General features: G+C 40.6%; 1 protein-coding gene across 1 annotated transcript; it reads left to right on the top strand.

The window, feature by feature from the left end:
* The first annotated feature begins 10,225 nt into the window (after positions 1–10,225).
* On the top strand, positions 10,226–12,577 carry LOC118857095 (C-C motif chemokine 4-like). Its single transcript, XM_036767700.1, has 3 exons — positions 10,226–10,371; positions 11,149–11,263; positions 12,053–12,577. Exons 1-3 carry the CDS (start codon positions 10,296–10,298, stop codon positions 12,132–12,134), a joined length of 273 nt encoding a protein of 90 aa, XP_036623595.1. The 5' UTR covers positions 10,226–10,295; the 3' UTR covers positions 12,135–12,577.
* The last annotated feature ends 12,159 nt before the right edge of the window (positions 12,578–24,736 follow it).

The following is a 24,736-nucleotide window of genomic DNA, read 5'->3' as shown; positions in this document are numbered from 1 at the left end:
CTCAAAGAGTCATCATTTACTCTTTTTGTCATCTTTATCAATCTAAGGTGGAAGTTGGAAACTCTCAGTTGCTTTAATTAGCATTTTTCTTGTCATTAGTGATTGGACAATATTTTCCATGTGGTTGTTGATAGCTTGCTTTTCTTCTTTTTGAGAACTGCTTGTTATATCTTTTGACCATTTATCTATTAGGAAATGGCTCTTGTTGTATATTTGAATCAATTCCCTATAGATCTTGGATATCAGACTGTACCAGGGAAATTTACTGCAAGATCCATTCCCTTCCAGCTAACAGTTTCCTTTCTAATACTAACTGCATTAATTTTGTTTGTGCAAGGCCTTCGATTTTATGTAAGCCATGCTGCCCATTTCATTCCTTGTGGCAATTTCTGCTCCTTATTTGGTTAAGTATTTTTCCCTATCCATTTCCAGTTATGAAAAATATTTCCTTCCCTTTTCCTTTCATTTGTTTATGATATGAACTTCTTCATTACATCTATTCATTCATTTAAAGTTTGAGGCATCTAAGTGGTTCAGTGGATAAAGCATTGGACTTAAAGTCAGGAAAACTTGAGTTCAAATGTTGCCTCAGACACTTATTAACTAAATGACCCTGGGTAAGCTTCCTCATCTGCAAAATGAGGATAATAACACCCACCCCCCGGAGTTGTTTTAATGTAATGGTCAAAATTATATTATAAAATATTTTGCAAACTGTATAGTACTATATAAATGCTCGTTACTATTACTATGGTCTGTGATTTGAGATGTTCATTTGAACCCATTTTATGTCAGCCTGCTCTCCAGTCTTCCCAGAAGTTTTTATTGAATAAGGAGTGCTCATCCCAGTTGTTGATCTCCTTGGGTTTATTCAGTATTATGCTGTTGCGTTCAATAGCTTCTGGTCCAGGGTGAAGTCAACAGAAGCAAGAGGAAAAAATGCACACAATGGTTATGAAATTGTAGAGAAAAATAACCTTGAAAGACTGAAGAATGGTCATCAGCGCAATAGCCAAACATGCCATCAGAATATTGACTATGAAACAGGTTACCCATGGTTAGGAAGAGATGTGATAGACTAAAGGAGTGAGAGGAGACACATTTGAAACACTGCCACTGTGTTCCTTTTGCTTAATTATACCTTTTGGGTACAAGGGAGGACTGCTTTTGAAGAAGGAGTGAGCAAAAAAAAAGGAGGTGAGAGATGGTGTGGAGAGAGAAGCCTAAATAAAAGAAGGGAAGAGAAAAGAGCAGCTAAAACAGCATACAGGGAAAACAGAAGAAAGTTCAGAAGGGGAAATACATAACAGCAAGGCAATTTCGGTACTATTGTGATAAATCTAATATAAATTGGAAAAAGAAAACTATAGCAAAACTTTACAGTTTCATATATCATCCTCTTTTCTGTTCTTTATGTAATGAAATGTTCATGTTTGTTGATTGTGTTAAATTTATAATAAAAAAGAGAATTTTTAAAAGTGTAAAGGGGGCCATGCCAATTTAATTTTCTTATAAAAGGATATGATGAAGACACTGCAATAAATGCTTGGAAACCATTACCCTAAGGCCAGTGGTTTCATTTAGAGAATCCTGACTTTTCCTGCTATTGTCTTAGATTGTGGTTCTCTATATCCAGGGTGTCTCTCTCTGTCTCTCTGTCTCTGTCTCTGTCTCTGTCTCTGTGTGTGTGTTTCTCTCTTCCTGTGTCTCTATCTCTGTCTCTCTCTGTCTCTGTCTCTCTCTCTATCTTTCTCTCTGTCTCTCTCTCTCTCTCTCTCTCTCTCTCTCTCTCTCTCTCTCTCTTCCCCCCACCCGTGTCCCGATGCCAAAATTGAGGCACATGGGACATACAGAGATCCAAACTAGGAGGTAGGGGGACCCCACTACAGACTGAAGCCACACAGTGGGTGTCTTCAAAAAGACAGGGAACTAAAGGTGAAACACTAAAACAAACCCACAGAAGGGTCTTAGTCCAATCTGGACTAGAGGGAACCTTGGTTTCTGCCTGACTCTGGGAGAAAAAGGAAACAGAGAAGGAAAGAGGATCTCACTACATTCTCCTAACCCATGCCAAAACAGGGAGAAGGAAACCAGCCTCAGTCTAGGATTCCCATGCAGCAGAAGGAAGTAACAGAGAACTTCTGGTTTTGCCCTTGAGTTTCAGCCAGAAATTCAAGTAGCAAGGCTGGTCAAATTTGGTGGATTTTCTGCCCTTTTCCCCTCAGGCAGAGGTTGTGTGATGTAGTGGTTAGAAGGCTAGACTTGGAAACAGACGATCTGAGATTCAAATCCCAGACTGATACTAGCTGGGTTTCACTGTACAAATCACTTAACATCTCTGTACCTGAGGTTCCATGTCCGTAAAATGGGGATAATGATAAACCATGGTAACTCCTTCAATGGCTTGTGAGGCTCAAATGAGAAAGCATAAGTAATGTATGTTCTTTGCAAGTCTTAGAGCATTTCGTAAATGTCAGTTGTTGATGGCTGTTATTGTTATCACCTAGGAGAGAAAATGTACCAGGATGTAATTCCTAGTCCTAGATGAATCTATTATAATAAAACTAAAGTTCTAAAATAATCATCCATTTCCTCCAAGTCTTTTCCATTTTACACACCCAGGTGCCTATTCTAGAGCTCACTAGCCCCATTTTATAGCTAGGAAAAAGAGGTGTAGAAAAGAGAACAGAGTCGCCCAAGATCAAAAAAAAGCATGGGTTTGGAAACCATCTTGATGAAGAAGAAAGAACACCAGGCTGGGAGTCAAGGGAGCAAGGCTAGAACTTTGCTTCTGCCACTAACCCCTTGGCAGAGGTCTTCACTTCAATGTAGGCATCTCAAACTCAACATGTCCCAAACAGAGCCCATTATCTTTCCCCTCCCAGACCAGGTCCCTGCTTCCAAACTTCCCTGTTTTTGTCAAAGGCACCATCATCTTTCCAGTCACCAAAGTTCTCAGACTTGGAGACATCCTCAACTTTTCATCCACCACATCTAATCATTTGCCACATTTTTTCATGATATCTTTTGCACTGTGTCATCTCCAATCACACAATCACCATCTTCCTTCAGGACCTTCATCATGAAATCATTGTGAGGAAATCACTTTGCAGACTTTAAAGTCCCATCAAAATGTGAACTCTGGGTCATAGGATCATCACGCTTTCGAACAAGGAAGAGACCCCAGAGGTCATCTACCCAATATTGCCCTTTGAATTTTTCTCCCCTGGTACTTTCACATCTCCCTTGGGGGTTTTAGCATCCTCCCAACAACCCTGTGAGACATGCAATGCAGGGAGGAAATGAACCATCCCAGTATCCACTAACAACCAGCACTAACAAATAACAAATGATAATGATAATAATTACAACACCTACCATTTGTAAAGCTCTTTATAGTTTAGAATATTTATTCAAGGGAACACGGATTTAAGGCTCTATGGGACTTCAAAAGAATCACTTCACTTTATGAGTAAGGAAACTGAGGCCCAGAGACATTGAATTTCTTCCCCAAGGTCACATAAGTAGCCCACACACACTAACATTTGAGTCTCCCAGTAGACTTGTGAGGTAGGCAGGAGAGAAAGATTGGATAACTTGGCCAAGGTCATTTTGCCAGTCCATGGGAGAGGCAAAACTAGGGTCTTGAATGGGACTTTGTGCTTTTCAAAACAATCGATCCTCATGATGATCCTGTGAAGTAACACATTAGCAGGTAATATGGCCCTTATGTGTCAAGTTATGCAACTAAGATGGGACAGGAGTTGACTAAAGTCACATACTAGATTCATTAATGACTTGTAATTATAATCTAAGTCACCTAACCTCCAGTCTAGAACTGGCCATCCCCACCTCATTGATGGAAAAAAAGAAGGTGCATAGAGAAGTAATTTGCCCAAGGTTATGTAGTTTCTGACAACATCTCTGGTAGGGTCCAGGGCAAGCATGGGGGAGGGGCAGACCTAGGTCAAAGTAATCAATTGTTATCTTAAAGTATTTCATCTGTGGAGGATCTAACCTATAGGACCAAGCACTGGAAAGGACCTTCAAGGCCAATCTCCTTTGTTTTATATATGCAGAAACTGAGGCTCAGAAATGGGAAATTCCTTCAGTAGATAGCAAACCTGGGTATTCTCCTTTCAAATCCAGCCTTCCTTCCACTATGCCGTGTGTGATCCCTAGAAGAATGTAAACTCTTTTGTTGTATCTCCAGTTCCTAGTGCATCACCTGGTACCTCATAGGCACATAATGCTTGTTGAATGGACTTGGACTGAAAGAATCCAAACTCTTGGGTTAGGTTAGGAGTGCTGGATCTTAGGGGGTATTTTATCAATTGCTCTCCTGGTAGACCTTAGGTAGGACATCCTTTTACCAGAAAAAGGTGAGGGTTACATCAGTCTCAGGGCACAATGGTGTTTCTCAGTTAAGACTGGGGCCCAATTAGGGTATTGGAGATTCCTGACTCTGCTATCTAAAGCCTATGTGACCTGAAGTAAATCATTTATCTTCTCTGGGCTTCAGTTTCCTCCTCTGTAGAATGAGGGAATTGGATCTGATGAGGGCTAAGGTGTAAAGAATGTAAACAGAAAAGAGAGTGCAGCCCAGGACAGGAGCCTTGGGAAGAAGAAGAAAAAGATGAAGATCCAGCAAGGGAGACCAACGAAGGAAGGTCGGGCAGGCAGGAGACCCAGGGTAGAACAATGTTAGAGAACCAAAGCAGGGAGCAAACGTCCAGGATGACCTGGTGATCAACAATGTTAAAAACTATACAAAGGTCAAAGAAAATGAGGACTGAGGAAAGGCCAAAGGATTTAGCAATTAAATCTTCTAGGCTACCTCTTAGACCCACCCCAACCCCCCAAAGCTCTCTCCCCACAGGCCACAGTGATCCTCCTCACCTTTATCTGAATGATGATACAGCATTTTCCATTTCCTTTTTTCTTGCCTTCCTCAATTCATTCATGGCAGCTCTCAGAATCTGAATCACAAGTGAGATGGCAGTATCCTTGAAAAGTGAGTCAGGAGAGGGTAATTGGTGACCTCAACATTTCCAGTCAGGCTGAAGGGGCCTCAGGTTCCACTGTGATGTCTGACTGTGGATTTCAGCATGGACTTGGACTATGGAGAGGGAAGAGAAATGTAGGGGATATCCCAGGATATAGTGTCCTCAGCAAAGAGAGAGACAGAACCATTTAGTTGAAATGACTATAATTGGGAAGAAAACTATGATACTCAAATTGGAGTTAAGTTCCTCTCCACATCTAACCACAATCCTCTCTCCACCCCACCCCTCCATCTTTAATTTCTCCCTATTATTGGATCCTCCCCTGCTTCCTACAAAAGTTGCTCTGATTTCCTTTTTTTTAAAATAAATGTGTATTTTCATTTGTGTATACTTTTATAATCTATCCCACCTAATGCCTTCTACCTGAACCTCCAAAAAACTCCACAAACTAAAATCTTCATCACCAACATACATAGACTTACCAGACAAGTGGTCACTGTTTTGGTCAATAGCCAAAAATGTGTGTCTTTCTCTCTGTATTTTAAGTGTATCACCTTCCTGAGAAGGTGAGTCATGTTTTATCTTCAGGCTTCTGGACTTGGGGTTTGTCATTTGTATTGCCAGAGTTCAAAAGTCTTTCAAAGTTGTTTTTTTCTCTAACGTTATTGTCCCTGTATAAATTGTTCTAACTCTGCTCTCCTTGCTTCACATCCTTTCATAGAGATTTTTCCAGGTTCCTCTGAAACTGTCCATTTTGTCATTTCTTTATTATTTCTCTATTATTATGTCACAACATAATAATATTCCATTATATTCGTATACCATAATTGGTCTAGCCATTCCCCAATAAGAGAATACTTCTCCTCTTGGGAGGAAAAATGTTTCCCATTTTTTTTTGCTACTATGAGAAGAGTTGCAATAAATATTTTTGTGAACTTTGATCCTCTTTCTCTTTCTTTGATATTTTTCAGGCATAAGGCTAGCAACAGCATAGATGGGTCAGAGAGTAGGAGCATTTTATTAACCTTTGGCCATAATTGCAAATTGCTCTTCAGAAGGTTAGACCAATTCACAAATCCACTAATACTGTAGCAGTGTATCTATCTCCCATAGCCCCTTTGACATGAATAGTTTTCCTCTTGTGTCATCTTTGCCAGTCTGTTGCATGAAAGGTGGAACCTGAAAGTTGCTTAATATGCATTTCTCTAAATCATTAGTAATTTAGAGAATTTTTTTGTATGGTGGTTGATAGTTTTTTCATAGGGTTATTAATAACTTTCTTTGAAAATTGCTTCTTGCTGTCCTTTGGCCATTTACCTTCTAAGGAATAGCTAGTTCTTAGTACATAAATTTGAATCAGTTCTTTATAAATCTTGGATAAGAGAACTTTATCACAGAAATCTGCTGTGAGTTGTTTTGGTTTTTGTTTTACCTCCCAATTACAAGTTTCCCTTCTCATTTTAACTACATTTGATGTGTTTGAGCAAAACTTTTTATTTAGTCAGCACTTCTATTTTATCTTATATTATCTTCTCAATCATTTGTTTGGGTATGAAATCTTTCCCTCTCTACAAATCCTGACAGTAATTTTTTCCTTTCTCACCAATTTTTACATGATCTTTTATGTCTGGGTCATGCATCCATTTGGAGTTATGGTATATGGTACGAGGGGTTGTACTAAATCCATTTTCTGCCAGACTGTCCTGTTTTTCCAATTGTTTTTTGTCAAAAAGTGAGGTCTCCCTTTTCCCAAACAGTTCAACAGACTTTGTCATTCCTCTCAAGCTATCATCCTATCTGTTTCTTTTATTTCACTGATAAACTCACAGAAAGAATTGTATACCTTGGCTGTTTATATTTCCTCACTGATTAATCCTTAAATCCATTACAATCTACCTTCCTAGGGCACCGCACTGAAACTGTTTTGTTTTGTTTTTTATGGATTGACAATAAGCTTTTGTTTTATTTGCTAAATTCTTTGTTCCTTCCTCAGCCTCATCCTCTTTCTGTAGCTTTCCACATTGGTGACTACCAGCTTGTCACTTGACTTCTCTAACACTGCTCAACCCTGGTTCTCCTGCCTGTCTGATCACCCTTCCTTAGTCTCCTTTGCTGGCTCTTTATCCTCCTCTTAGCCATTGCCTTTTCTCTTTACATTCTTTCTTTTGGTGAGCGCATCTACTCCTATAAGTTCAATTATCTCCTCTGTTTAGATGACTCAAATCCACACATTCACTCCGAACTTCTCCTGGATGTCCTGTTGGCACCTCAAACTCACCATGTTCAAATATAAACTTATCACCTTCCTCTTACCTTCCCTTTCTCTGTTGTTGATACCACCTTCTAATTCAGAGTCATCTTTAAAACAAGAAAAAAGTTTTATTATTTTTTTACATCAATATAACTTCCAAATATCTCCCCTCACTCAAAGAACCCTCACTTGTAACAAAGTACAACCAAGAAAAACAAGCCACACATTGAATGAGTCCAAAAAAAGAATATCTCATTCAATACCTCTAGTCTAACACTTCTCTGATGAAAGGTAAACAGAATGCTTTATCTTTTGAAATCATGATCCAACATTACTCTGATCAAAGTTCGTAAATATCTCAGTACTGTTTGCCTTTACATTGTATCCACTATGCACTTTCTCTTTCTGGTTCTACTCACTTCACTTTGCAAAAGTTCATAAAACTCTTTCTGGGTTTCTCTGAACTCATATGAGTGATTTCTTATTATAGTGTAATAAAATTTATCGCATCCATATGTTACGCTTTGCTTGATCATTTCCAAATTTCCTTCCAGTTCCTTTGCTACTACCAAAAAATGCTGCTGTAAGTACTTTTGTATGTATGGGACCATTGGCTCTGTCTTTGGCCTCCTTGGTACATATGTCTAGTAATGATATTTCTAAGTCAAAATCACTTTACTAGGATTTCTAGCACAATTTCAAATTGTAGAACAGTTGGGAGAAATTCACAGCTCCATCAATAATGCATCTGTGTGCCTGTCATCCCATAGTCCCTCCAGTACTTACCGTTTTTATATTTTGTTATTGTTGCTAATCTAACAGATATGAAGTGAATCCCCTCAGACTCATCTTTGAATCCGCTCTCTGACATCCAATGAACTGCCAAGTCCTGTTGATTCTACCTTTACAGCATCTCTCATATCCAATCTCTTGTTTCCACTCAAACTGATGCCATCCTAGTTCAGGCTTTCATTATTTCTCGTGTGTACTCTCTTAATAGCCTCTTAACTGGCCTCCTTTCCTCCAGTGTCTCCTCCAATTCATTTTCCACATAGTTGCCGAAACAATCTTTTTAAGACATAGGCCTGCCCATGTCTCACACACACACACACACACACACACACACACACACACGCACATGTCTCTGCCACTCACATGCCATTCAATGGTCAGCTCCTTGAGGGCAAGGACCTTTTGTCTCTTTTTATGTCTTCAGTGTTTAGTACATAGTCTGGCACATAGTAGGTGTTTAATAAATGTTTTTGACTGAGTGCTCAAAACCTTAGTGACCCCCTATTTTATCTATGATAAAGTACAGACTCCTCAGCACAGCATTTAAGACCCTCCACAATTTGGTTCCAATCTACTTTCCAACCTTTATTTCCTATTCCTCCCCTTTGTTCTCTATACACTAAGGCCAAGCTAGACTACTAGCTGTTTTTTCTTGATTTTGACGTGCTATCTCCCATTTCTGGCATTTCACAAAACTCTTCCCCATGCTTGGAACTTATCCTCTCTTCATATAAGTACTCTCTCTCTCTCTCTCTCTCTCTCTCTCTCTCTCTCTCATGTTTTCCTAAAATAACTTGCCTAGATCTCTCATTTGACATACTACTTGATGTATTTATTAGATAATAAATGCTTATTGTTTGGTACCACCACTCTTTACCTCATACTAGATTTATCTCTATATATGCTATTTCCTACCCTCCAACCCCAAATAGAACATAAGCTCCCTGACAGTAGGAACTGAGCTGTATATTATTTTTGTGTCCCTAGCGCAAGAAGCAATACTATATAGCACACAGACAGCTGGCCTCCAAGCCAAGGGGATCTGGGTTCAGGTCTTGCCTCCAACATGGCCTAGCTATACAAGTCCATTGATCTCTCAGCATTCTAGGCAACCCCCTAAGACCAGCTACTGTTCTGCAGTGGTAGAGTGAGTTTCCTTACCGAGGAGTCTCCCATACCAGGGACATCACAGGACTAGTCCAAAAAAGTCCTTCTTGGATTCTAGAATGAGATCAATACAAACCTTCTTTGAATAAATGAATGATTGAATAGCAGTGCAATTGGTCAGTCCATTAGGTTGTTAAGGTTGATGGTCTAAGCACATCTGGGGTTGCTTGTAGTAGGCAAATTCATGTGCTCAGAGCTATCCTTTATTTTATTTTGTATTGTTTTGTTTTGTTTCATTTTGTTTACAAGGAATCAAGGTATACTAGAGAAGGGCTCAAAGCCAGGTAGACCTGAATTCAAGTCTTGCCTCTCACACATCCTGGCTATGACATTTAGCAATTCTCTAAGTTGCTGAGAAGGTGCTGACTTGCACTAGCGGAGGGAGTGTTCTTACCTGGGAATTCCTTACACCAAAGAAATCACAGGTCCACTCCCTATCCTTACCCCAATGAATGATTGAAACCCTGACCTAAATTTTCCATCTCCTTTTCCCTCACCCTCTACCCCTAATCTTCTTGACTTTCCCCAATACATTTCTCTTTCTCTCTAGAGTCGGGAAATTAATGTTGCTTCTTTAATCATGAGACTGTGGGGTAGCCCCTTGTTGTGGTTGGAACCATCACATGGCACATCAAAAGTTTCAACTCCTTGGAAGGGAAACTAACTGGACAGCCTACATATAGCTCTGCTCGCATGAGGAGGAACAAACTATTAATAGTGACAGCCTGATACCCTTCTCTCTGACTTGTTAGAGAAACTAATTTCCCCTTCCACCCTCCTCCCCCTACAACTGCTTCCCCATTGTCCACTCCTTTGGAGACTTCAGAACCAATAGCAGAGATCATGACTATTCTTGGTTATTCTGGGGCCGTGTGGTCACACAGGGTGCCCTTTGGTTGTGCAAGTGGCGTCATGACATCAACCTTACTAGGAAAATTTCTATGTTCCAATCTTTCCTAAGCTCTAGCATCCCCTATAAAAAGAAGCCAGGCACTGAGTGGGTGACAGAGGGAGCTCAGCAGTCTCTCCCAGCTGAAGGGCTTATCACACTCCTAGACCTCCTGCCCTTCACCAACAACATGAGAAGCTCTCTGGCTATCTTCTCGGTTCTCATCATGGCCACTGCCTTCTGCTATCAGGTGTCTTCATTAACAGGTCAGTATGTTTCCCTTCTCCCTTTTTCTAAACCATCCCTCTCTTTCTAACTGGGAGGAGAGATGATTTGGAGGAGGCAGGGACCAGAGCACAGCACCTGTAACTGATAGACTGAGATTCTTCAGTGAAAGTAGGGCATGAAACCCACTCAAGGTTGCAAGATGGCTCGGGCCATCCCTCGATAGGCTTCTGTCTCCAAAATGAGGTATTTCCTGCTAACTTCCCCAGACACGGGATTTGCTCCTCACCACAACCCTATGAGAGAAGTGTTATCGTTATCCTACCCTTTTTACAGATTAGGAAACTGAGGCTCAGAGTGGTTAAGTGACTTGCCCAGGGACACAGAGCTCATAAGTTTTTGAGGCAGAATTCAAAGCCTAGGTTTTCCTAACTCCAAGTCCAAAGTTCTGTTCACTATAACAGGATACCATTCATAATAAAGAGGGAAGGATATTTGGGGTAAAGAAGAGATTTCTTGGGGCTGCTAGGCAGTGCAGTGAGTAGAGCACCGGCCCTGGAGTCAGGAGGACCTGACTTCAAATCCAGCCTCGGACACTTGACATACTTACTAGCTGTGTGACCTTGGGCAAGTCACTTAACCCCAATTGCCCTGCCTTTCCCCCTCCAAAAAAAAAAAAAAGAAGAAGAGACTTCTCATTTCTTCCCCAAGTCTCCTTTGCTCTTTCCACATCTCTCTAAGCCCAGTAGTGTTGAGTCATCCTCTCCCCACTTCTGCTAAAGAATGACACAGACCTCACAGTGTTTCTTTCCTTACAGTTGGGTCTGACACTCCCACTGCTTGCTGCTTCTCCTACACCTCCCGGAAGATCCCTCGAGCATTTGTGGTGGATTTTTATGAGACCAGTAGCCAATGCTCCCAGCCAGCCATCATGTGAGTAGAGGTGCCAATGACCATGCTTCGGGAAGAGAGGCAAAGGTTATATGGGGAGAAGCTGTCAGGACCCAGGAAGAAGAAAATAATCCCTTGGGATGGACCATGAAGAAAGATAGTTTATAGCCTCTGCTAAAATTAATTAGGAGAAACTCAACCAGGTGTCCCAGAAGAAAGCTTCCATTTGCCCCATGATTCTGTGCCATTGGGGTTGATGCTCTAGCCGGCATAAGGGAGAGATAGTAAATGAAAAAAACTGATCTGTGGCTTCAAACCTGGGCTGGAGCATGTAGAGGGACAGTTTGGAACTGTTCTCACTTGAGGATAAGGGCAAGGGAGAAGAAAACAAAGAGAGACCAAAGTCCCTGAAAGCAATGCTTCTCCAATCTTTGGATTTTAAGACCCCTTCACACTATTAAAAATTATTAGGGGGCCCAAAAAGCTGTTGTTTGTATAGGCTATATCTATCTGTCCTTATCATATTAAAAATTTTAACAACTTGGAACTATTATGAATACTTTTGAAAGGGTCTTTGGGACTCTAGGTGTTCCCTGGATTATGTTTTAAGAACCAGTACCCCAAAGAATAGATATGAATTGAGGGAGGATTAGGTTCTCAAGGATATAGGGATGAGCCCTACCCACCTCCCAAAAAAAAAAAAAGGACAATGGGCCTGAGCTGCCTCTGGTACCAGAGGGACATAGAAACCCAGATCTGGTGGTAATTTCCTCTTCTTTCCCCAGAAGCTGAATGTCTTTATTTTTTATCTTTTTATTTCTCATACCCTAGATTCCTCACCAAAAGGGGGCACCAAGCCTGTGCCAACCCTAAGGAGCCATGGGTCCAGAAGTATGTCAAAGAGTTGAAGTGAAGGAAGGCCTGGAAGCATGGGAGAAAGAGTTCAAGTTCCTGTTGGGTTGAGGAATGAGTTACCTGAGCCAGAAAAGTCTCTACTGTCCCCAGTGGCAACATCTGAGTCAAGCTGGCCTTGACTCAAGGCTCTGGAATGTCCCCTGACTTTAATTTAAACTACTTTATCATATTTAATGTTCATAACTTATTTCTAGTGTTGAATTGTGTTATTTATCAGATGCTTGTGAGGAGGGCCCACGTGCCATTCTCTCCCTCCACCTCCCTGACCCTCACCTCAATGTCTGATCTCATGGTGCTAGTGTCTGTATGACACTGTGACAAAGTGACTGATCCACGGGTATCTCTGGAACATCTGCTATGAGCCATGGCTTTCTTTGCCCAGACGCTTTGAAGAGAATAAAGTTATATTTTTAAAAGAAATAAATAAAGCTACTTTGGACTGAATATGAAGCCATCTTTTGTTTCTTTTTCTTATGGGACCTTAAGCAAATTCCTCACCCCTCCGAGACCTTGGTTTCCTCATATGTAAAATAAGAGTATTAGACTAGATTGCTTCTCCTGCCACAGGTTTTGTTGTGTAGAAAATAACAGCGAGATGAGACCTGGGTTCAAGGTAAATTTAAGGTGTGGATTTATTGATCAAGCACACAACTACCTGGAGTATATACTCAAATCAGGCAGTCCCAAACTGAGGGACTTACAGGCTTATAAAGGCAAAAACCACAATGACACAATTAGGGAGGGTCGCTAGCAGAAGCAATGACTTACAGAAGCAAAGATCAGCCATTGGTTGAGTTTATCAGCTCAGAGCTAATTTGGGAATATCATTAGATTCAAGGTGCAACCATCCTGTGACACGGGGTGGTTCACTTCCTAGAATGGGTGGCCCTCAGGGGCGCGACCAGTTTCCTATAACTGGATAGAGAGTACAAGGTAGAATTCCCCAGAAAGTAACTCCTACTTGATCTATGGTCTGTGTGGGAAGGGGACCTAGCTTGGTCAGCAGAATAGCTGCACCCTAACCCAGGGTGTGGGGTTACTTGGTAACCGGGGGGTTTCTCCTTAAAATAAACTTATGCCTTACCCTAGCAACTGATCCTTGCACATAATGCTGATGTAGAAAGAATATACAGAATGCTGAATCGTGAGGAAAGGGGAGGTCAAGGGACTAGCCTTGGGAAAACTACCCAGACTAAGCCTTAGGCTGTTTCAAGCCTTTTCAGGGTGTAGGGCAGAGACAAAGACAAGAACATAAAGGGGATTAATGGTGGGCTCAAAGGGGATTAATGGTGGGCTTCTAATGGTGAGCTTCATGGTGGGCTTCAGTTTGGGTGGAACAGTTTCAGTTTTCTCACCTGGAAAATGCAGGTGTTGTACCACATGGTTTCTGAGGTCCTTTCAAGCTCTTTATGGATGAGTCTATGATCCTATGATTACATCAGGTTTTGCGGCTGAATGGAAGGATTTCAGAGAAAGTCGAAAAACTTTAATAGAGTTTAGGGGCTCCCCGAGATCAGGGAATAGAGAGGATTTGGGAATAGTAACTAGGAAGGGGCTTAATACTTTTCCATAGTAGTACTGGTAGTTACAGTCCTATCTTCCTTTACAAAGCAGCTATTCTCCTTGGAAGCAAACTTTGCACATCCAACCCTAGTTTATATGCACTGGGGTAGCTCCCAAGGAGAGACAGCATCCTTCAGTTAAAAGAGTGCTGGCCAGCTTCCAGGTGCTGTACCAATCAGCTGCCAGCTCCTATCAAAATTACCTCCACAATATCTCTTACATCCTTCCAGTCACATAGCCACCACCTTAGATTCAGCCTTCATCACCTCTGGCCTAGGCTATTCAAATTGCCTCTTAATGAGAGACTCAAACCTTTCTTCTCTCTAATCTATCCTCTACGTAGCAACCAGAATATCTTCCTGAAGCACAGGGTCAGATTATGTAATTCTCCTCCTCAAAAATCTTCAGTGGCCTACCAAAGAATTATCATATAGAGCTAGAAAAAAATAACAAAATTCATCCCGAAGAACAGAAAAAAGTCAAGATATCAAGAGAATCATTTTTTTAAAAGCCTAGCCTTTCTTATTGTCCCATCTACCTGAAGTTTTAAACCTATCTTTTCTTTTTATGTTATTATTTATATATTTTGTTTTTAGTAGCGCTATAATTTCTGATACTCCTTTTCCCTTTAATTTTGCTTAAAAATACAATACCCTTTCTGTTGTCCTTGGCTTCTTGTACCAATCTCAGCTCATTGTGAGATTTAGCTCCCGACACTATTTTCACAGGATTGTGCCAAACTCTTATACTCATTTTCCTCTGCTTGACTCTCCTTCTATACCTTCTATATGGATCTTTAAAAAATCTTAAGTTGCACATAAACTGATTCAAAGTGTAGTGAGCAGAACCAAGAGAACTTTGTACATAGTAACAGCAACACTGTATGGTGATCAACTTGAATGACTTGGCTATTCTCTAGCAATATAGTGATCCAAGACAATTCCAAAGGATTCATGATGAAAATGCTATCCCCATCCATAGAAAGAACTGATGAAATCTGAATGTAGACAGAAGCATGCTATTTTTCACTTTGTTTTTGTTTTTGGCTTTTTTTGAGGGGGTGGTCTGCCTTCTTTCACAATATAACTAATATGAAAATATATTTTGCATGATTGCACATGTGTAACCTATATCAAATTGCTTAACATCTCAGGAAGGGGGGAGTTGACAGAGGCAGGGGAAAAAATTACAACTCAGTTTTTTAAATGAATGTTTAAAAAGATCTTTATATGTAATTGGGAAAAAGCAAAATATTATTTAAAAACAAAAAAATTAATTTGGCTGGTGAATGCCTAGTATGCCTATACCGCTCTCTTCAGATAACTCATTTTCCCTCTTCTTTGGAATTGTTTCCTTGTGTGTCTTCAGAATTTCTTTCTTGAGGGTTTCCCAATCCTCCCAGGTTGACTTATGAAATAGAATTTTAGTCTATTCCTGCCCATTCCTTCTTAACCCTTTAAAACCTGCTCTCTCAAATTTTAGTATGCAGACCCTATGTCCGTATTTTCTCTCCTCTGTCACAAGTTCTAGGAGGTAGTGATTACTCTTTTCCCAGTCCCTTAAAGTTCCCATAATCTCCACCCCAGAAAACAGAGTCCACCCTACCCTCCTCCATTAGTGAGAATCCGGAATTTCTCCTTGTTGGTTCCTTCACCTTTTGAATGAAGAAATTATCATTAAGGCAAGTTAAGAAATTAATAGCTCTTCTGCTTATGGCATGGAACTGGCAGTTGTCTGCACAATGGAAGTCCCCCATCATTTTTGTGTCATACCTCTGTGCCAGGCTTGTAACATATTTCCTAAACTTCTTATCTATTTCCTATTGAGCATTGGGTTTCCTTCATTTGAGTCAACATTGCATCATGCTATGTGTGGGTGGGTGTTACACAGTCTAGGTTTGTGACTTGTGCTTTACCAGAACCCTTAAAACTGTACATGCCAGCATGGTTAGTAATGATTGATAAAGCTCTGAAGTCTGTGCCAATCCATCCCTGCCTATCAGAATTACACCTGTTAATATTGCTGCCTGTTTTCTATCCTTAAATAACTAAGGGGGAAGCTAGGTGGCATAGTGGATAGAGCACCAGATCTGGAGTCAGGAAGATTTTAGTTCAAATCCAGCCTAAGACATGTACTAGCTGTGTGACTCTGGGCAAGTCATTTAACCCTGTTTGCCTCAGTTTCCTCCTCTGTCAAATGAACTGGAGAAGGAAATGGTAAACCACTACAATCTCTTTGCCAAAAAAAAAAAACAAATGAAGGGCAGCTAAGTGGCACAGTGGATAGATCACAGAACTTGGAATCAGGAAGACTCATCTTCCTGGGTTCAAATCTGGCCTCAGACACTAGTTGCAAATCACTTAACCCTGTTTGCCTTAGCTTCCTTCTCTGTCACATAAGCTGGAGAAGGAAATAGCAAACCACTCCAGTATCTTTGCCAAGAAAATCCTAAAAGAGGGTCACAAAGAATTGGACATAACTGAAATAACTTAACAACCCCAAAGATGATGAAGTGAATCGAGTACTAAGTTCGAATCTTGCCTCAGACACTTTCTTACCTGTGGGACCTTGGGCAAGTGACTTGACCTATCTCAGTCTCAGTTTCATAATCTGAAAAAAAAAATGGGAATAAAAATGTGTGAGCTTCTGGAGAAGAGGAACCATCTTTTTTATTTCTCTAAATCTCCAGCACTTAGCCCAGGGACTGGCACATAGTAGGTGCTTAATACATGCTTTGGACCTGACTCTATTCATCACCCCAAACTACTGTTCCCTAACCTGAACTGGAATGGACAGATAGCACATCCAAATGTTATGTCTTTGAAATCCTGAGACTGAGACTGTCACCCACAGCCCTCACTGTTCGTAGCCCATTCCTGAGGAGGATCTCATATTTCAAGGGGTTAAACCAAGCTTCATTATTAATGATGAGGTCAGGGGAGGATACATTATTTCAGATACTTTCAACATTAGAAATCCTGGGTCATAATTTAATATCTACTTCCCTTTTTACCCTAATCTCAGTTCCCTTATTTTAGGAAGATTATACAGCCTGTCAGTATTTTGGAGAAATATATTTTTATCCATTCTAAGAATGTTTTCTTACCTTCACTACTTCTCAGTCATCTATTACCTATAAAGAGAGAGAAAGTTCCAGCCCAGCATGAAGGCATCCTGGGAGCTCAGTGTCTATTCCTGAAAGTGCTTTCCTCCTACCTCCAAAGACCCTCATTCCCATGGCTGTACTCCTTTTGGCACATGGCCTCTGTTTTGAACCTAAGCCATTTGGTGAATCGAATGATTTTCCTGCCTTTTGACCCAGTCCCAGAGTGAGGAATAGCACGATTCACAGTTATACAGCATGATAATGGGCATGGGAGCACTCCCTGACATCACTAACATCACTGTCTGGGCTGCTCTGAAACTAGGGGTATCCTCGGGAGATTCTCTCCTTACCTTCCATCTCAGAAGGGCAAGGGGTTCTTCTACCACTCTTTAAATCCACTTTTTTGACTCTTGGGAAAGTGGCTTGATATGGACCGATCTCCCCTGGGACATATAGGAGAACTGTTTCTGTCTGTCTTTCCCAGGGTATGAGGGTATAACCTCTGGATACCAAGGAACAGTCATATTCAGGCTGCTCAGGGCTGCATGTACAACCTGTGCCCACATATTTAAGGACAATGGAAAGACAGAAAAGAACAGCTGGGACATGGTATCAAGACCCTCCCCCAGTGGGGTGCAAGGTAGATCAGTCCGACGAAGAGACTGGAACAAAAAGAGAACTGGGATGTCCTGAGCCTATGTTTTCCCCAGGCTTTTCTCCTCCAGTCTTAATTAGTTCTCCCATGCATGGAGACAAGGTAACCCAAGGATTCAGAATCTAAGGCCCCAAATTTTCCAAGTCCAGCTATATCATTTATTAGCTGTGTCAACCTAGGCAAATTCCTTCACCTTTGAACTTCAGTTTCTCCATCTGTGAAAAGGGAATAATGATCTCTGCACTACCTTTTTCAGGAAGTTGTAACACAGGCCAAATTAGGGCATATCCATAAAAACATCTTGCAAGCAATAAAAGAGGTTAAACTGCAAATGCTCCCAAAGTTTCCAATTTCATTGATGAGGGCACTGCTTCTCATGACAAAAACCATACAGGCAGTGTGGAGTAGTGGATAGAGCAATGGACTTAAGACCATGATTTAAATCCTACATTAGACACTTACTGGCTTTGTAACTCTGAGTAATTTAAGGCATTCACGGTGACTCAGTTTTCAGCCCTGAGCCTAGGTTCAAATCCAGCCTCAGACACTTACTAGCTTTGTGACCTTGGAAAAGTCACTTAACTTCAGCTTGCCTCAGTTTCCTCAACTGTAAAGTAGGGATCATAATAGGCCCTACTTCACCAGTTGTAGTGAGGATCAAGATAATATTTGTAAAGTTCTTAGGAAAGTTCTGGGCACATATTAAGTGCTGAATAAATACTTGTTTCCTTCCTCTTCCCCTTTCTTAGGTTCTTTCCCACTTGTAATCTATGATTCTATGATCATAAGTTCACAACTCATCCGTGTCTGCAAATCCTGTGTGATTTGTGCCCATGTCTTCCAACAAATCAACCACAGAATGATCAACCCAAAGTTCTTGGAGCTTCCTCTGACAGACACTGATGGAACACTCAGAATCTACTGCCTTTGGAAAATTATACAGTTCTTTTAGTGACCCCACAAATTTCCTTGAAACAATGGCCTATTTCTTAAAATATCAATAATTCTTCAATAAGCATCTTGCCTCTGACACATATTAGCTTCATGAGCATGGACAAGTGAGTCGTCAGTGCTGCCAGCAACACTCTGACACTGTAAATTACAAACAGTGGCCAGCCTGACCCAGTGGATGTACTTTCCACACCAAGATGTCCCCACCCCAGATCTAGACTAACAAACAAAAAAGACTTTTCTTCTGGGGTTGTTGTATAACTATGACTCATGGAATACTAGGGTCCAAAGAATTGAAGTAAAGAATGGTCCAAGGTCAATGAAAAATGGAGACTGGGTATAAACAGGTGACAACATCTTCTGAGAAAAAAAGTACAAATGATACAGTTATTAGTTCAATTTGCATCATTAACATTTTCTCTATCACTTTCTTAAGTCTAGACAATCAACCAAACAAGAAATCAAGCTTCTGCTTTATACCATGTGATGACTTCTGGGGTGTAAATGTTCACTCTGAAAATTTTAATCAGATCTTGGCTCTTAACAGCCAGTAAGAGCTGCTTCCAGTGCCCCCCTAGGACTAAACCCTCCAAACTCCTTGCCTCAAAAACTTAGAGTCGTGTCTCCCTTCACTGTTGCTGTCCGAAGTCAGAAGGGTCAAGGTGGGGCGAGGGGGGCGGGGCTCTCCTAGATTCAGAGCAGGTATCTCCATGCCACCCCTTTCCTCCCTGCTCCATATGTAACCCTTGTCCTGTGACGTATAAAAAGTTCAAGAGACATAATTTCTGGGTAAGTAATCATTTTATTTATTATGGTTAGTGAGTAATTAATAAAAGGATTGGTCATCTGGCCATCTCTCATGGAACAAAGATGGATCATGGTGGCTTCTTCTTGACCCTTATATGTTCTTGTTGGGGGGGGCGGGGTGTGGAGCGTCTTCCCCAACAGGTGTTAACAATTAGTGAGAATGAATATTATAATGAGGGGTGGACCTATTCTAATGAGGGGCTGAGGGACAATTATGCCACTTTTACTCCCAGCCCCAGGCAATCTAGACAAAGAAGCTAACCCCCCCACCCCCACCCAAGCCTGAGACACAATGGGCTTCCCCACCTGAGTGGTATCTGAACAAGTTTGAGGAAAAAACTAATCCAATCTCATTATCAGCAATGTCCTTCAGATGCTGATTTGACAGAGTAGAAAATAAGGAAATAGGAAAGGAAAAAACATTGGATTTCCCCCAATAACTGATTATTTAATAATCATTTCTCTCAGCCTCAAAGCCCATTGATGTGGGACTCACTACTTATTCATAAAGATGAAGGCCCTACCTGGCATAAAGGATGGGTCAGAGTTGGTAAGAGATTAATATTCCATCTTTAGACAGTCCTCTCCTTTGGGGTCTCTGCAATCAGGAGTCCTCCTTTGGGAGCATTGAGTAGGCACCCAGTTTTGAGTGAGAAGATGGAAGAGGTCAACCCCACCTCACTTTGCTAAAAGAAAAGACTCTGGGCAGACATGAGAAGATTGGGCAACTGTCATCATGTTCCTATTCTTAGCTTACCACTCTAGAGATTTCAGGGAGTTTCCCTTTGAATGAGATCTGGGACACTCTCTCTTGGTTGAGCTGAGTTATCTCAATCTCAGTGAGAGAGCTCCTTCATTCTGTAGTCTGGCACATATTTTCCTATGGATACCTTCTCTGATTTCTGTTTTGCTATGAATTGTATAAATAGGTTTCTTTGCAATTCTCTATACGGTTTCATTGTGGAACTGATATATTAGGTAGGGAAGGGGTCAAGTCTTGGATATAGAGCTTGGAGTGTCCCTTCCCCCCAAAATGACAAAGCAATCATATCCCCTAGACAAGCAATATTCAAGGGAGCAGATAGACAGATTCCAGTCTGGTACCCCCAATCACTCTGAGGTAAGCAATGGTGGTCTCACCCCAAAAAAACTCCTGCTTCCCCTCCTTGCAGGAATGAAAGTTTGCCTTGGAGGATGGGCAGGGGGATGCATGGGGGTGGGATGGGGAGCAGAGGATGAAGCTAGAGATGTCTGTGGAAAATATTATACTATTTTATATCATTTCTAATTTCAAGTAGACCCAGAGCCTGATTTAATGAGTAACTGGATGAAGATCCAGGACCTGGGCTTCTTTGTTCTCTCTAAAAGCTTGCTCAGGCAATACCCTTACCTCTGTCAACAAGGCCAGATCATTAAGGACATCACTCTAACCCCAAGAGAGATTACCTTGCTTAATATTCTACAGGTATATACTATGTTATGGAATGTAATGAGACACAGAGACGCTGGGCTGTAGTCTCAACTGACTTTTGTCAACATCCTTTACAACTCTATTCCATTAAGGAAAATCCTCTTCTTGTATCATGGTTGAACATACATGGGGGTCATAAAAATGAGGTCATACAGGCTTGCTAGCTCTGCTAAAATAACGTATATAAGTTTTCTCATTGCTTTGTTCAGGCAGCCAGAGTTTATACTCTGACTCCTTGTACGTACAAGTAAGCTAGCCTAGCTATGCTTTAAGGGAAAATAATAAACAACATGGATTTTTCTATCACCTAGCTCTGTTGTTTCCTTCAACCAAATTTTCAGGTTTAACATGTCTATTCTGTTTCCTTTAGAGCTACACTTTACAACAGCCCCCTCTCCTCATATGTGGAGTCCTTGCTTATATTTGTGGGGCCCACAGCTCTATCACTACACATATAACACCCCAAATGCCTACTGCTTCTCCTGGGCCCACTACAAGATCCCCAACATGGTGAATTTTTATGAGACCAGCAGCCTGTGCTGAAGTGAGTGAAGTGAGCAGAACCAGGAGGATAATTTGTGCAAAGATAACAAAGATACAGAGAAAAAGAACTTTGAAATCAGTCAGCCAACTATTAAACACCTACTCTATGCTAGGCACTGTGCTAAGTGCCAGGGATACAAAGAAAGGCAAAAACACAGTCCTTGCCCTTGAGGAGCTCACAAGTCAAACAGAGGAGACAATACACAAAACAACCACGTATAAACAAGATATGCACAGGATAAGTTGGAGACAATCTCAGAAAGAAGGTTCTAGCATTAAGGACGATGAGGAAAAGGTTTGGGGCAAAAGGTTGGATTTTAGTGGAAATTTGAGGAAACTTACAGTTTAATGAAAGACTTTAGAATTCTTATCAAAGTAATGGTAAAATACAACTTCAAAATAAGGAAGATGAAATGTACCATGCACCACCTGACAGAGGGGTGACAAATTTAAAATTCAGAAAAAGACATACATTTTCAAACATGGCTAATGGGTCAATTTGTTTTGCAGCTGCATATTGAGAGATACATATGGGGGGGGGGGGGAGTGGAGAATTGTATGGGTTTTTTTAGTTTGTTCAGTAGGGAGAAAGGAAATGAGAACAGATTATTTTTTAAAATATCTATAACTTGAAAAATAAAAAAGATGTCATCAAAGAGATATGTGGTTGGAAAAGGAGATAGCCTGTTCATGTTGTGAGAGATAATGGATGAGCCCATATTTTATGGTACCCGTAAAATTTTGGATACAATGTAGAGGAAGGCCACCAGCTGGTCAGGAAAATTGGAAGATTTGAGGAAGAATATGGATACAGGCCAAGATGTAGATGGTTTGTAAGTTTCATCATTGAATGTCCCCATCACTGAGATCCCAGCTCACTGAAATTTCAAAAACATGATGGCATTGGTTGAAGGAGCACAATGCTCTAGACAATTGAAAAATAGACAGAAGCATAGTTGTGAGGACCTCAAAGGACATCTAGTTCAACTCGTAAGTCAACAAGAGTCCCCTCAACATCATACCCAAAAAGCAATCGTCCAAACTTTGACCAAAGTTCTCCAGTAAGGAAGGGAGCTGTTACCTTCCAAAGCAACCTATTCCTTTTTGGGATAATTCCAATTACTAGGAAAACTCTTCCTCAATCAAACCCTGATTTGCCTCTTTGCAACTTGGATCCATTATATCTACTTCAGCCCTCTGGGACCAAGCAAAACAAGTCTAATCCTTCTTCCATGAGATAAGCCTTCAAATAGGTGAAGACATTATCATGTAACCTCCACCCCAAGCCTACTTCTCCTGGAGTGGCAGGAGTGGATGCTGTTTTATATTGCCTAGGCCCATTTCCCTCTAAGGAGACATGGAAGCCGTTCTTGGGATCAACATTGATCTGGCTTTCTTGATACCTCATGTGTAAGATGAGGGAGAGGGTAGAATAGAGGAAAACACAAAAGTTGTGAACCCAAGCTTGAAAGGATGTGGTACCCTTGACAGAAATTAGGAAGGATAGAAGAGGGGAGGGGTTGGGGAGAAAGATAATGAGTTTTGTTTTAGATATGTTAAGTATAAATGAAATAAAAGGCATTTATTAAGCCCTTATTATGTGACAGGCACTGGGGGGGGAGGGGCTGGGGATACAAAGACAAAAAATAAGACAGTCTGTCCTCAAGTTGCTTACATTCTATTGGAAAGAAGGCAATTGTGCTTTAAGAAATGATGAAAGGGATGATTTCAGAGAAGTGCCAGAAGGCACATATGAACTAATGAAGGGTGAAAGGAGCAGAACCAGGAGAACAATTTATACAATAACAACAAAAGGACAAAGACTAAGAATTTTGAAAGATTTAAGCACTCTGATCAATGCAATGACCAACCAGGATTCCAAAAAGGGTAGGATGAAGTATTGATACCCTTCTCCTAACAGAGAGAGAATGGCCTCAGGGTGCAGAGTGAGACATTATTTGGACATGGCCAATGTGGGAGTTTATTTTTTATGCATATTGGTTACTTTATTACCTGTATTAGTTGCAAAGGGCTTTTGCTTTTCTTTATTTTTTTTCCAATGGAAGAGTTCAGATGGAAGAAATCCTTCCAGTTGAGCCCAGGAGTCTGACTCAATAGCTACAGGGGCAGCTTTTGGTCATCCCTGGTTGAGGTTTATTCTCTCCTGGGTGGGGGTTAAGAGTTTATCAGTTAGATCATTTCTAATTCCTCTCTTGGGCATGCAAATCAATCAGGGGGCCCTTTCCCTGACCCCACTCTCATCAATTCCCTATGTTGTGAACAACTACATTTCCTTTTAATAAAGAGCAAAAAGGACTCCTAGTCCCCAGCCTCATTCTGCCCCAGGAGGAGAGGCTGGAGATTGGACAGCTGGGACAGTAAATGTGAGGCCACTCAGTCCATTGCTTCCTTTTCCTTTCAGTCTCACTTCTCTTATTTCAAGAAGATAGTGCCACCATCAGTATTTTTGAAGAATCGTCTTCATGTCCCTTCAGTGAATGTGTCAAATCCTGTTCCTTCTCAATCAGTCTATGGTCATAAATAGAGAGTCAGAGCCTGGGTGGAAGGCAGTCAGAATAGGCATCCTGAGAGCCCTGGGTCTCCTCCTGAAAATTGTCTCCTCTCAGCTCCAAGGATCATCTCCTTGCCTGTCTTCTCCATCTTTAGCATTTACCATTTTTTGTCAATTACAATTTTAATTAAATTTTTTTTATTAATCTATGATTTTCAGAATTTATATTTCTGTGTTTAGTTGGGAGTTTTTGACTTGTTTTTATAGATTTTTTTTAGTTGTAAGCCCAATTCATTGGCCTATATAATCTCTCTCTTATTGATTAAAATGTTTAAAAATATGACCTTTACCTTAAGAGCTGCTTTGACCAAATGCTACAAATTTTGGTTATCATTTTCATGAAATTATCTGTTGTTTCTATGATTTGTTCTTTGGCTCACATATTTTTTAGTATTAAATTATTTAGTCTCCTTTTAGATTTGAATGCCTTATTCAAAGGCCATTTATTGAAAACCATTATTATTACAGTGAATGTTTAATGTTTATATTTTTCTGCATTTGTTTATTAGATTTTTGTCCTAGTATAATTTTTATAAAAGTGTCATATACAGTTGACACACACACACACACTACATCACACACTATCAATCACTAGAGAGCTATCATGTATTATTTTCTAAATCTATTCAGGTCTTTACTTCTTTCTTATTTATCTTTTTGTTAGGTTTGTCTGGGTCTGAAATAAATACATTGAGGTCTTCAGAACTTCTTATTGCCCTTAGGATAAAATATAAATCTCCCAATATTTAAAGCCCTCTACAAATTAGTGACTTTCTAGATTTATCTCATTTTACTCTCCTTTGCACACTCTACCAATTGACCTAGTAAGCTGTTTCCTGAAGTTAGCATTCCATCTCACATCTCCTTATATTACCATGGGATTTCCTTCAGGCCATGAACTTGTTTCTTATCTGGCAGCTTATAATAATACA

The sequence above is a fragment of the Trichosurus vulpecula genome, chromosome 7, assembly GCF_011100635.1.
Source record: "Trichosurus vulpecula isolate mTriVul1 chromosome 7, mTriVul1.pri, whole genome shotgun sequence".
Lineage (NCBI taxonomy): Eukaryota > Metazoa > Chordata > Mammalia > Diprotodontia > Phalangeridae > Trichosurus > Trichosurus vulpecula.
This window is presented reverse-complemented; position numbering and strand designations above follow the sequence as displayed.

Excerpts from the sequence above, each read along its gene's own strand:
- LOC118857095 (XM_036767700.1), top strand. The coding sequence starts at position 10,296 with ATGAGAAGCTCTCTGGCTATCTTCTCGGTTCTCATCATGGCCACTGCC. Across the intron at positions 10,372-11,148 it reads TCAGGTGTCTTCATTAACAG|TTGGGTCTGACACTCCCACT; the intron begins GTCAGTATGTTT and ends CTTTCCTTACAG. Across the intron at positions 11,264-12,052 it reads TGCTCCCAGCCAGCCATCAT|ATTCCTCACCAAAAGGGGGC; the intron begins GTGAGTAGAGGT and ends CTCATACCCTAG.